Source organism: Thamnophis sirtalis, unplaced genomic scaffold (assembly GCF_051295495.1).
Source record: "Thamnophis sirtalis isolate CommonGarterSnake01/CBP01778 unplaced genomic scaffold, rThaSir2_p1.2 scaffold_13, whole genome shotgun sequence".
NCBI lineage: Eukaryota > Metazoa > Chordata > Lepidosauria > Squamata > Natricidae > Thamnophis > Thamnophis sirtalis.
In genome coordinates, this window is record NW_028261393.1 from 7196253 (window position 1) to 7209399 (window position 13147).

At 46.1% G+C, this 13147-nt stretch overlaps 1 protein-coding gene and 1 long non-coding RNA gene across 3 annotated transcripts in view; both read left to right on the forward strand.

Annotated features, from left to right (window-relative positions):
- The window catches only part of LOC148042948 (uncharacterized), a 281857-nt gene that overhangs the window by 150798 nt on the left and 117912 nt on the right, over positions 1–13147 (forward strand). The gene's annotated exons all lie outside the window — the stretch shown is intronic.
- Positions 2940–8386, forward strand: LOC106548857 (interferon-inducible GTPase 5). Of its 2 annotated transcripts, none has more exons than XM_087727406.1 (2): positions 2940–3260; positions 6399–8386. In XM_087727406.1, exon 2 carries the CDS (start codon positions 6412–6414, stop codon positions 7630–7632), a length of 1221 nt encoding a protein of 406 aa, XP_087583532.1. In that variant the 5' UTR covers positions 2940–3260; positions 6399–6411; the 3' UTR covers positions 7633–8386. The 2 variants fall into 2 exon arrangements, with proteins under 2 accessions (XP_087583532.1, XP_087583533.1); XM_087727407.1 differs by lacking the exon at positions 2940–3260 and adding an exon at positions 4205–4260.

The window sequence follows — 13147 nt, forward strand, 5'->3', positions numbered from 1 at the left end:
CAAAACGACACTATACAGAACTGCCCACCAAGACAACTAGACACAAGGACAGTTTTTCCCCCCGAACGCCATCCCTCTGCTAAACAAATAATTCCCTCGCCACTGTCAAACTATTCACTAAGGCTGCATTGCTATTATTCTTCTCTTCCTTCCTATTATCTATCTCCTCCCACTTATGACTGTAACTTTGCTGCTTGTATCTCTACGATCTACATTGTTTTATTTGTTTCCTAGTATGGTTTGATCGATTATTAGTAACCTATGACTATCACTAAGTGCTGTATCTTATGATTCTTGATGAATGTATTTTATTTTTCTTTTATGTACACTGAGAATCCCTGCACCAAAGACAAATTCCTTGTGTGTCCAATCACACTTGGCCAATAAAGAATTTTACTCTATGGACAACCAGCCTGGTACGATTTAAAGATGCAACCCCGTTGCACGCTCACTTCGGAATAACAACTCACTTTTGCAGCGATGTGCAGCGTCGCACGCGCTATATTGAGATGCTCGCCTAGAATCAGCCGCTGGGAACAAGCTAAGCCCCGTTGAGCTGTCGCTCCCCGCGGGCCAGCCAATAGGAGCGCGAGTTAGCGTCCCGCCTCCCAACGAACGTTCCCGAGTAGGCTTCACGCACGCAGCGTCAGGAGAGGCTGCTCGCCCCGCCCCTTCGTTTTGGCGTGAGTTGCTTTGTAGCGCAAAGCAATTGGTTACCATAGAGACAGAAAGAGGGCGGGCTTTTTGGGCCAAGCTTCTTCAACCTGGCGCCCTCCAAGTTCATTTGAGTTATAAAAAGAAGTTGCGTTAAATTCCGAAGTAATATTGCGCCGCCCGTCTCGAAGCCAGCCAAGTTGCGGGGAAAGGGAGGAACGGGGTTCCAAAGCAGCCCTTTTCACGTGCAAACTCAAAACAGCCGCATTCCCACGACGTTTGAACTTGGGTTCGCTGATTGCTGCCTTGCCAGGGGTGGGGGGGGGGCAAGTTTGGTTACCTTGCGAATGATGATTCCCCGGAGATTCACCCGAGCATTCGTCAGCTTCGGCATCACGTGTGCACGCGTGTCAATAATCCGTGTCTGAAGACGTAACAACGGGAGCGCCGATCTTGCATGCAAATGAACGAGCAAAGGTGGGGGGGGGAGAGGCTTCAAAAAAGATTTCCAAAAAAAATGTAAAAAAAAATAATCAGTTTTTTTTTGGGGGGGGGGTAGCGCGTTCTCCCCGTCTTCATTTAAACTGCTTCTCCTGGAGAAGGAGAGAAGAAAGGAGGGAAGGAAGGAGAGAAGGAGAGAAGAAAGGAGGGAAGGAAGGAGAGAAGGAGAGAAGAAAGGAGGGAAGGAAGGAGGGAATGTAGGAGAGAAGGAAGGGGGAAGGAAGGAGGAAAGGAAGGGGGAAAGGAAGGAGAGAAGGAGAAAAGAAAGGAGGGAAGGAAGGAGGGAAGGAGAGAAGGAGGGAGGGAAGGAAGGAGAGTAGGAGAGAAGAAACGAGGGAAGGAAAGAGGGAGGGAAGAAGAAGTAGGACCGTTGTAAGATAAGATGGATCTATGGGATGTTAAGAAAGCAATCTTCAAGTATATTGTCAACTGTAGGGAAAAATTGTTATAAATACATATTATTAATAACAGTTATGAGATCATATAATTGGGAATGTATATATGAATTTGATGATAATAATAATAATAATAATAATAATAATAATAATAATAATATAACAATATTAAAAAAATAACATAAAAAAATAAATAAACTGCTTCTCCTGGAAGACCCCATATCCGCAGGATTGCAAATCTTGGGGAAGGGTTGGTAACCCTGAGAACCCCAAATGTCAAGGAAACGTCAATCACAGCCATTCTCCAGGGGAATTTCTTAGCCCAGCCTGCCCCACAAGCCTCCTGTGGGGGAAAAAGGGGAAGCAGCCCGCATCCTTTTCATCCGTGAAGATAGCGGACTCTTAAAATGCAATAAAAGCATGTAAAAATGCAGAGAGGGAGATTTTTTTTCGGGGGGGGGGGATTTCCATAGACAGAATAATAATTAGATTTTTTTTTGGGGGGGGGAGAATCTCCATAGAATAAACAGATTTTTTTGGGGGGGGGGAAGAATCTCCATAGACCAGTGTTTCTCAATCTTGGCAACTTTAAGTCCTGTGGACTTCAACTCCCAGAATCCCCCAGCCAGCTATGCTGGCTGGGGGATTCTGGGAGTTGAAGTCCACAGGACTTAAAGTCGCCAAGGTTGAGAAACACTGCCATAGACAATTAGAATAAGCAGATTTTGGGGGGAAGAATCCCCCTAGACAGTTTGAATAAGCAGATTTTTTCGGGAGGGGGGAGGGAAATCTCCATAAGCTGAATAAGCATATTTTTTTGGGGGGGGGAGGGAGAATCTCCATAGAATAAACAGATTTTTGGGGGAGAATCTCCATAGACAGAATAAGCAGATTTGGGGGTGGGGAGGGAGAATCTGCATGGACAGTTAAAATAAGCAGATTTTGGGGGGGGGGGGGGTGGAGGATCACCATAGACAGTTAGAAAAAGCAGATTTTTTTGGGGGGTGGGGATGCGAGCAACCTTGGAAGCCAGCGCGGCGTTTGCAATGTTCTCTCTCACCTGGTGCGTGGATCCTTTAAAACAGTGTTTCTCAACCTTGGCAACTTGAAGACGTCTGGACTTCAACTCCCAGAATTCCCCAGCCAGCGAATGCTGGCTGGGGAATTCTGGGAGTTGAAGTCCAGACGTCTTCAAGTTGCCAAGGTTGAGAAACACTGCTTTAAAAGCGCGCACCGCCTTTGCCAAAAGGGGAGATCGACCCGAATCGAATGAAACCAACATTTCGCGAGTTTTCGAAATGGTCTGCAACCCCCCCTCCCGCCCACCAGGACGAAGAAACGGAGCCCCTCCAGATTTAACCTCAACTTGACTCCGTTTAGGATGCCGTGCAAGGTTGCGCCTTTGGGGGATCGCGGAAAGCAACTCCCCTTTTCCGCCCCGGCAGCGGCTCCGCCTTCTTCGGGGACCAGCAGTTTCTCTTTCTTTTCCCGAGCATCCAAGCTAAAGGCCGCCCATTTCCAGCTCCGTTTCACGGCAAGGAAGAAATCCCCTTCGATCCAGAAAGCTTGGCCTTTCCGAGGAGACCGAGGAGCCCCGAAAGATCGCGCGCATCTCCTTCACTCGCGGCTCCTGCAAGACCGGTCTTGGCAGGGTTGGAAGGATCCTTTGCGAGGCCATTGGCGGGCTCGGAACCTCCCAGCCGGCAACAGGTTAGCCCTCCGCTTACAACTCGTTCGTTTAATGACCGTTTCAGAGGACAGAGGCGCCGAAAAAGGGGGACTCACAAGAGGGCTCCTCCTTGGTGCTCTCTGAGCTTGCTCGTTTTCTTGCAAACTTTGCATTATATGTAGAATAGAATAGAATTCTTTATTGGCTACAACACACAAGGAATTTGTTTCTGGTTGTCTAGGAAGCAACAAAGTTATATTCCTAAGAAGTTAAGGAGGTGGGTAATAAGGAAGAGGAGGATAAGGATGGGAATGCTGCCTTTTTAAAAGATAGTTTGACAGTGTTGTGGGAATTAGTTGTTTAGCAGAGTGATGTGTGTGTGTGTGTGTGTGTGTGTGTGTGTGTGTGTGTGTGTGAAACAGGCCTTATGTCTAGTTGTTCTGGTGTGCAGTGCCCTATAGCAATGATGGCTAATCTTTATGCCATCGCGTGCCAAAAGTGGTTGGGAGCGGGGTGGGGCTTGCATGTGCATGCCCACACCCATAATTCTATGCACCCGCCCCCTGCGCATGCACACACAACCCTCCCCGTGCTCCCCCCTGCTTTTGGACCCGTTTTTCGCCCTCCCTAGCCTTCCCCACTTCCCTCGGAAGCCCACCGCAGACCGAAAATAGCCCGTTTCCTGTTTTCTGGTAAGAAAATCAGCCGGCCGGAGCTGAGCACGCGTGCCCACTGATATGGCTCCATGTGCCATCTGTGGCAGGTGTGCCATTGGTTCCCCATCACTGCCCTACAGCGTCCTTTGGAGCAGGGGTCTCCAACCATGGCAACTTTAAGCCTGGCAGAGTTGACATCCGCCAGGTTTAAAGTTGCCCAGAGACCCCTGGTTTAGAGAGGGTAGAAGTTGAAACCATTCACGTCCAGGATGCGAAGGGTCTGTAGATACTTTCATAGCTCTCTTTCTGTCTCATGCTGAATGCAGGTCCCCAATGGAAGGCAGATACGGAACATCATCCTGGCTAATAAGGAGTGGGGTTTAATGTGAGTTTGTATTTTTGGTGGCTTGCCACCAAATGTTGGTGCCGGTGACCATAGCGATTCTACGGTTGGAATGTTTTACCGATGACTTTTTGGCAGCTTCTCAATTGAGGTGTGGTGTGTACTTGATTGTTGGTCTGAAATGAACCTTGGAATTAATCTTATGTTGATCTGGGTGCTGGTTACCAGTGGAGAGGTGAGGGAGTCTTTTTCTTCTCGTTTGGGCTGGTTGATGGTCTCTTTTGCATAGATTCTTGATGAAACTGCCAACGAGCCAACAGCCAAGAGCCCAACCGAAGAGCCTCTGAGACAGGGCAAAGTCACTAGAAAATAGATGATAGATTAACAGAGTTGGAAAGGACCTTGTAGGTCACCTAGTCCAACTCCTGGCCCAAGCAGGAGACCCAACACCATTTCTGACAAATGCCAGTCCAATCTCTTCCTGAAAGCATCCACTGATGAAGCTCCCACAACTTCTGAAGGCAACTTCTGTTCCATGGGTTGATTGCTCTCCCTGTCAGAGAGTTCCTTCTTATTTCTAGGTTGAATCTCTCCTTGGTCCGTTTCCATCCATTATTCCTTGCCTGGCCTTCAGGTGCTTTGGAAAATAGCTTGACCCCTTCGTCTCTGGGGCAACCTCTCAAATATCAGAAGACTGCTATCCTGCCTCCCCTGGTCCTTCTCTTCTCCAGACTAGCCATGCCCAGCTCCTGCAACCGTTCATTGTATGTTTTAGCCTCCGGTCCCCTAATCATCTTTGTTGCTCTTCTCTGCATTCTTTCTAGAGTCTCCACTTCTTTATAGTGTGGTGACCACATTATATGAGTGTTATGTGCTTTCTGGGGCAGGAGAGGCTGGGCTGTCATGGATGAGTGTAGAGACAGCTGCCAATGATTTGCTGCTGCTGATTTTTCAGTTCATGTTTTCTAAAATTGTCGTGTGCACCATGTTCTTTTGCTGGGATTGGCGTTTTTGTGCCTCGGTGCCCTCTTGGTTTGGGTTGTTCTTTCAGCGTAAGAGAAAAAAATAGCACAACCACTTCCTTCTCTTGTTGCTTTTTCTAGGGAGACCATGGGTGTGCCCAGTGAACAGGGCTGCGGATTCTAAACTGAGTAGCCGTAGGAGGAAAATGTCTGTAGGTTTAAGAGCTGGTGGAATCTGAACCAAAGCTTCAGTCACTTGGAGAAAAAGTGGGCGGAAATATGCAGGCCTGGAAGAAAAACAAAAGTTTGATGAGCAGAAATGCACTCTGATGCAGTGTGGACATTAGGATCAAATATAGGGTTGTGTTAGGAAGAGATGTTTTTTTTAAAAAAAGAGTTAAATTGAGTTTTACGCCAATTTATTTGTAAGGCGTAGAGACGTGCTTTCAAATCAGCAGGGCGTGACTAAAGCTGCCTGGAAGAGGGAGCCGTTGCCTATTCTACACTTTGCCAAAGATATTGTGTATATAGAAAGAAGAACTTTTCATTCACCTAGTGGTGAAGATGCTCTCCTCCCACTCAGAAGGTTGAGAGTTCAATCCTAGGTAGCAAAGAAAGAAAAAAGAAAAAAAAATCTGCTGTGAACACCATGTAGGTGTCAGGAAGGGCATCTGGCTAGTAAATGCTCAGCTCCGTCCCAACCCTATCCCAGGGGTGGGATTAAATTTTTTTAGCAAGGGGTTCTCTGCTCAGTTGCTGAGTGGCCGTAGACATGGCGCGTGTGGCCTAGTTGGCTTCCTGAACAATGGTTGGGGGGCGTTTTTGTCCTCCCCGGGCTTCTCAAGCCTCCGGGAGGGCGAAAACAGCCTCCCCAGGTTCCGGAAGCCCCCTGGAGGCTGGAAACAAGCCCTTCTCCTGAACTTCTGGTAGGCTTGTTTTTCACTCTCCTCGATCCTCCGCAGGTGCCCTGCACTTACCTGTATCCAAAATGGGCCATGTGAAGATCCTGGGTGGGGTGGGGGTGGGGTTCAGGGCCAGCCAGGAGTGGGATTTTGGGGTTCTCCGAACTGCACGGAATCTTAGCTGGAGGGTCTCCCGAATCCCTGCAAACCTCCAGCAGTCCCCCCTGCCTATCCCAAATAGGAACTACAAGGGGGTTGTTGTAATTTTAAATAGCTTGTACAGAAAGCAACTTAATTTCCCTATTTTCTTCTACAGCTGTGCTTCTACCATGGACATCAAGGAGGTGGACCTCAGAGAGATGGCTTCTGTCATCCAGTCGAAAGTCGTCCTGGAGGTGTCCTCTCAAGTCCAGTCGCTCCTGGATTCTCTAGAAACCACCACGCTGGACATCGCAGTGACCGGCGAAGGTGGGGCTGGCAAGTCCACCTTCATCAACGCCATGTTGGGGATCCGTGACGATGACTTCGGTGCGGCCAAAACCGGTGTGGTTGAGACTACAGCTTCGCCCACCCCTTACCTTCACCCTCATCTGCCGAATGTCCGGCTATGGGACCTGCCAGGTATTGGTACTCCTTCCTTCCAAGCCAAAAAATACCTCCAGCGGGTGAGATTTGAAAGATACGATTTCTTCATCATCGTAACATCCGAGCGTTTCCGAGAGAATCACGCTGAGCTGGCTCGGGCTGTGGCTGCCATGGGCAAACGCTTCTACTTCGTCCGTTCCAAGGTAGACCAGGATCTGTGGGCTACCCAACAGCGAAGGCCGAGCTCGTTCCAGGAAGCTCAGGTGCTGCAGGAAATAGAGTCGGACTGTTCCCGTCAGCTCAAGCGGGAAGGCTTGGAGAACCCCAAGGTCTTCTTGATCTCCAGCTTCCATTTGCATAGGTTTGACTTCCACCGCTTAAAGGACACTCTAGCTGAAGAGCTGGAAGGGCACAAGAGACACACCCTGCTGCTTTCCTTTCCATCCGTCACCGCTGCAGCTGTGCAGAAGAAGAAGAGCTCGCTGCGCTGGCACATCTGGAAGAAGGCGCTGCTGGCGTGTTTCATTTCAGCCCTGCCCGGCCACCCGTTCTACCTCAACGTCCCCATGCTCATGAAGACGCTCAAGAACTACCAGCAGCATTTCGGCTTGGATGATGCATCTTTGGAGACCTTGGCCGCCACGGTCTCCAAGCCCTCTTACGAGTTGAAAAACCAAGTGCGTTCAAAATTCGTGGGGGGCCTTTCGGAAGAGGCTATCCAGACAGTTTTGAGGCAGTCTGCAATCTGTGGGCAGGTGGCGGCCACAGCGCTGAATAGCCAATTCCCCTTTTTCAACAACTTGGTAGCAGGGGCCGTCTCGTTTGTGGCCGCCTATTATTTGCTGCACACAGCTCTGGATAGTTTTGCCGAAGATGCGCAGAGGGTCTTGGAAAGAGCGTATGGCTTGGAGACAGTGGTTCAGGGCTCCATTGGCTGTCCTTCATTGGGCTTCACCTGTGAATGAAGACGATGAAGAACACCAGCCAAAATTCCTTGGAGATGGACAAATCGGGTTATTTTTTTCCCCCTTCTCTTTTCTGCATTAATATTGCTTCTTGTTTTCTTCAATTGGTCAAACTGGCCAGGAGAACTTAGCCAAGGTTGCTGTCTGCCTATTCCTTGTCATGGCGAAGCACTCAGAACCATCTCTCCAGGCACACCAGCAGTCCACCTGTTGCTCTTCCAGGTTGTGGCACGCACATTGCACGCCTGCCAGCTGGTTGTCAAAAAACAGCTCCCGGGGACCCATGCGCGTGCCGTGAAGCTGAGATTCTGGGTTTCTGGCGCACACATGTGTGCCAGCCAGGTAGTCTTTGCCTGCGCATGCGCGCCAGGAACCGGAAACTCAGCTGAGTGGCACGTGCACGGAATTCTCTTCCAGTTTACTGTGCCCCTGCGCATGCGCGCCGCGGAGCTGCTCTTCCGGATTCTGGTGCTCTCCTGTGCGCATGAGTGGGCTCTTATTTCAGCACTTGGTGCCAAAAAGATTTGCCAACACTGGCCTATCCTGTGAAGAGAACCCTTCTCCCCCCACCCCCCAAAGATTATTGAGATTAGTCTTCAGATGGTGACCCTACATAACTGGGAAGATTCTTTGCATTTCTTTAGATGTAGCAGATTTGATTATTGGGAGGCGTTTTGCTGTTTTTCATATAATAAATTGGTTCTTGGAAACTTTTATATAGTGGCAACCTTTTGAAATGATAAAGGCTCTGGAATCCCTTCATGTCTCAGTGGGTCATTCATTTATTTTATACATACATTTATAGACCATTCTTATCAGTGGTGGGATTCAAATAATTTAACAACTGGTTCTCTGCCCTAATGACCAGCTGGCTAAGCATGGCTCAGTGGTCATGTGGTCATGGCCAACTCAAGGTCACTCAAGTCGATGGGTGCTTTGCCTTAGTGTTACAATGTAATGAGGGTTAACCGGAGAGGCAGTTTCTGTAAGCAGGGAAATAAAGATTAGACTAGAAACAACACCAGAATGTTTCCTTCCTGCCTTCCTTACAGGATTAGCCCTGTAAAATGGAAAAAACCAAAAGAAGATTTCTTCTAACAACTGGTTCTCCGAACTGCGTAGAAAGTTACCAACCGGTTCTCCCGAATAGATGTGAACTGACTGAATTCCACCACTGATTCTTTTGATCCTTACCTCCTTGCCTTCTTTCAGCAGAACTGTAATAAAAACCATCCATGCCGGAGTTCTTAAACAAGCAAGCCATCCTTTGAGGAAGGTAAAGGTTCCCCTCACACATATAAGCTAGTCGTTCTTGACTGTAGGGGGCAGTGCTCATCTCCTTTTTAAAGCCAAAAAGCCAGCACTGTCCGAAGACGTCTCCGTGGTCATGTGGCCGGCATGACTAAATGCCGAAGGTGCACGGAACGCTGTTAACCTTCCCATCAAAGATGGTTCCTATTTTCCTACTTGGGTTTTTACATCCTTTCGAACTGCTAGGTTGGCAGAAGCTGAGACAAGTCACGGGAGCTCGCTCTGTTAAACGGCACTAGGGATTCAAACCACCGAACTGCCGACCTTTCTGATCGACAAGCTCAGCATCTTAGCCACTGAGCTACCGCGCCCCTACCGTGACTTTGAGGAAGACATTCACACAATGGCTATTTGCCCGAATGGCTTAAAAGCAAATCACCGTGGAGTAATTGTGGGAGTTAAAGTAACAGAGAAGTAACAGATTAACAGAGTCGGAAGGGACCTTTGCAGATCATCTAGTCCAACCCGTTGCCCAAGCAGGAGACCCTGCTTCTGCCTCTACCTAGGATGGTACTCACAACTTCCTGATTGTGAGACAAGAGCTCCATCTTTAGGCCACCGCAACTGTTAATGAAGTTTGCATATTTGCAGACAACATATGCACTGTTTTTTTTTATTGAAAAGCTTTAATAAGTTTTACAAATGTTTCCACTTCCCTCCCTCCACCCCAATCCTGCCTCCCCTCCAGCCCTCCCTCGCCCCCACTTCCCAGAGCAAAATATAGGGTATAAACATTTAACAATCATACACCAACATAAACTGACTATAACATCCTGCCTTCCTCTTGTACTTTAACTCCCCTTTTATTAAGCTAACATTCCTTGTTCATTCATAAGCTAATTGAAATTTCTTAGTCCAATATTTATTTTGAATGTAGTCAATCCATCTTCTCCATTCCAAGTAGAGCCGGGGTGGCGCAGTAGTTAGGGTGCAGTACTGCAGGCCACTTCAGCTGACTGCTATCTGCAGTTCAGCGGTTCAAATCTCAAGCGGTTTACAGAGTAAGCATATTGCCCCCAACAACAATCCGGGTCCTCATTTTACCCACCTCGGAAGGATGGAAGGATGAGTCAACCCTGAGCCGGTGAGATTTGAACAGCCGAACTGCTGAACTGCAGTCAGCTGAAGTAGCCTGCAGTGCTGCATTTAACCACTGCGCCACCTCGGCTCTTAACTTTAATACTTAAAAGTATTGTTCCCTTCAGCTTCCACTAGATGGCAGACCAGATTTTCTGTTTTTTTCTCCAGTATATAACATGGAATTATCCCAAGAGGGGTGTAGCAGTCACCGATCAACCAAGTCAAACCAAGATTAAAACTGGATCTTCAAAGAAGTTTAAGAATGTTATTTCTAACCAAAAGGAAGCTATTCATTCAGGAGGAGCATTATGTTAGATAAGCTCCCCATTGGGAGAGCGAGTACATTCAGAGAAGCATTGTGAGAGTTGTGTTGGAGAACACACAAACCAGCATACAGAGATACTGCAGTTTAAATAGGCTTTTACTTTTGTGGAAATAGAGGTATCAGAGTCCATCAAACAGTCCAAGTCATACACGGATAATTCAGCCAGTCATCAATGTCTTTCAGTTAAGGGATAATCCAAATAACATAGTCCAGTATTATATAACCAGTTCGGCATTCAAAGTTTGCTAGCAGCTGCAAAAACTTAAAATAGCTCAATAGTTCTAACAGCCAGCTTCCAAAACACTCAGATCAGATCAGTCCAGCATCTAACAAACAGAGAGCTAATAGTCATTCTGGCTCCCTCTTATGGCCGATTGAGGGAAACAGCAACCAATCACATTTTACAGTATGATTTAAAGAAACAGGTATAACATTGCTATATGATTTATATATTGCCAACCCAACTGTTAGAATTATATTCATAACACATTAAAAGGGCCTCAAATGATATCAAAATGCCGCCAATTGTCTTACTTGGAGGAATCGCGGTAGAAAATGTGAGGAATTCTGATTTTGGATGAATTCACCATTGGGGTATAATGCTGGCAGGGTTCCTTCCTAAAGTAAGGTGACCAGATTTTCAGACTGGTAAAGAGGGACACCTTTGACCGGGGGGGGGGGAGGGCTTGATTAAAATTTTTATACAGAGCAACAAAAATTTTCATATAACGCAAAAATAGTATTGTAATCCTTTTTTTATTTAAACATAACTAAAATTTACAAATATAAATTGTAACTGTTGCCAAACATCAAAATTTTGATTGCGTGACCATGAGGATGCTGCAACGGTTGCTAAGTGTGAAAATGGTCGCTAAGTGTGAAAAATGGTCATCAGTCACTTTTTTCAATGCCATTGTAACTTTGGACACTACCCCACCTTTCTTGCCACAGTTCTTAAGTGAATAACTGCAGCTGGTATTTTGTATTTTGGATAGAATTTTTTTTTAAATAGTCTAAGACAATTTAAAAAAAGAATCCACACAGAATAAATTGAAGTAAAACATTTCAAACTATTCCACACAGAATAAATTTAAGTAAAACTATTTTTAAAAATTCTATGCACAATATATTTCAAAGTATTGTGCATAGAATTTTTAAAAATGGTTTCACTTCAATTTATTTTGGATAGAATCTTTTTTTAAATAGTCTAAGACAATTTAAAAAAAGAATCCACACAGAATAAACCTATTTTAAAAAATCCTATGCACAATAAATAAAATATTATTTTAAAATACATTAAAAAAATAAAAGAAAAAACCCCGGCTCACTTACCAGCAGGCAGACACTCCAAGTCAATCCAGAATGATGTAGATGTTAATACAAAGAACTGAGCAAATTAAAATGGTGAAATTATTAGTCCCAGGGAAATATTTTTCAAAGAAACTTTGCCACCATTTTTTCCACACAAGCTGATCTCCAACCTCCGTGCACCTCCCCTCCAGAAAATCCAGGAAGGAACACTCGCAACTTCTCTAGCCAAGTATTTCCTGGAGCTCTATGGTACTGGGTCATCTTTTCTTATAAAATGAGGTAAAAGGGCAAGGGTGGGGTCCATTTTGTTGCTTTAGCGTTTTAATATCGTCAATGAAAGTACTGAGACAGAGAGAGGGTTTAGACAGAGTGTCTTTTGTCTTGCCCTGTTTAGGATTTCTTAAGCAAATCCACTGGGCTTTCAACATGAAGCCAGAAAATCGGGACTTTTTTAAAACGCCCCGGGAGACGGGACAAATTGTTAGAAATCGTGACTGTCCCGCCGAAATCGGGACGTCTGGTCACCTTATCCTAAAGTTTCAACACCAAAAACCGGGAATAAAAGCTGCCCTCATCCAGTGGTTTGAGAAACCTCTCGAATAAAGTAAGGAAAAAAATAATTCCTTTATAAACAAGAGGAAGAATAGATTGGAGTTAAGACCTGGAAATGTATGGCGAAACCGTATCTGCTTGTGAAGATGCACCTGAATGGCTTTTGAATATGGCCTTCAAATTTCTCAGAAAATTGTTACCAAACAAAGTTTTATTAAGACAGAGGAAGCAATTCATCAAATAGCAATAGCAGTTAGACTTGCATACCGCTTCATAGAGCTTTCAGCCTCTCTAAGCGGTTTACAGAGTCAGCATATCGCCCCCACAGTCTGGGTCCTCATTTTACCCACCTCGGAAGGATGGAAGGCTGAGTCAACCTTGAGCCGGTGAGATTAGAACTGCTGAACTGCAGATAACAGTCAGCTGAAGTGGCCTGCAGTACTGCACCCTAACCACTGAGCCACCTCGGCTCTTACAATGACAAGAAGCCCACACCACTAATATTCCATTCAAATCATTTGACAATGAAATCAAATATAGTTTTGGGCCTATCCCCCCCTTATTATTTCCGGAGTGGGATTTAGAGATCTGCAAGGGAATGCAAAATAAGTCAACATATTAACCGCAAACCAAGCCCTGTTCCTTTTTTTTTTCATGCATTGCAGTTCCCATTCTGACCAACACACACACACACACACACACACACACACACACACACACACATCCCTAGACAATCCAAGATCCGGTCATGTTTGCTGTTGAAAATGTCTCTTTCCCACTTCAAAAAGGAATATAAATTCCTTCCCAGTTGCTCACAACCTTGTGGTTGTGATTGTCCGATTTCCATTGTCCGGGTTGGTTGGTTTTTTGGAAGGAGTCGGCTCATTTACCACATTCAACTGTTGAATAAGGGGCATATAGGTGAAGGTAGCTTAA

Bases quoted from the DNA above. Each gene is read 5' to 3' on its own strand.
- LOC106548857 (XM_087727406.1), top strand. From the start codon at position 6,412: ATGGACATCAAGGAGGTGGACCTCAGAGAGATGGCTTCTGTCATCCAG.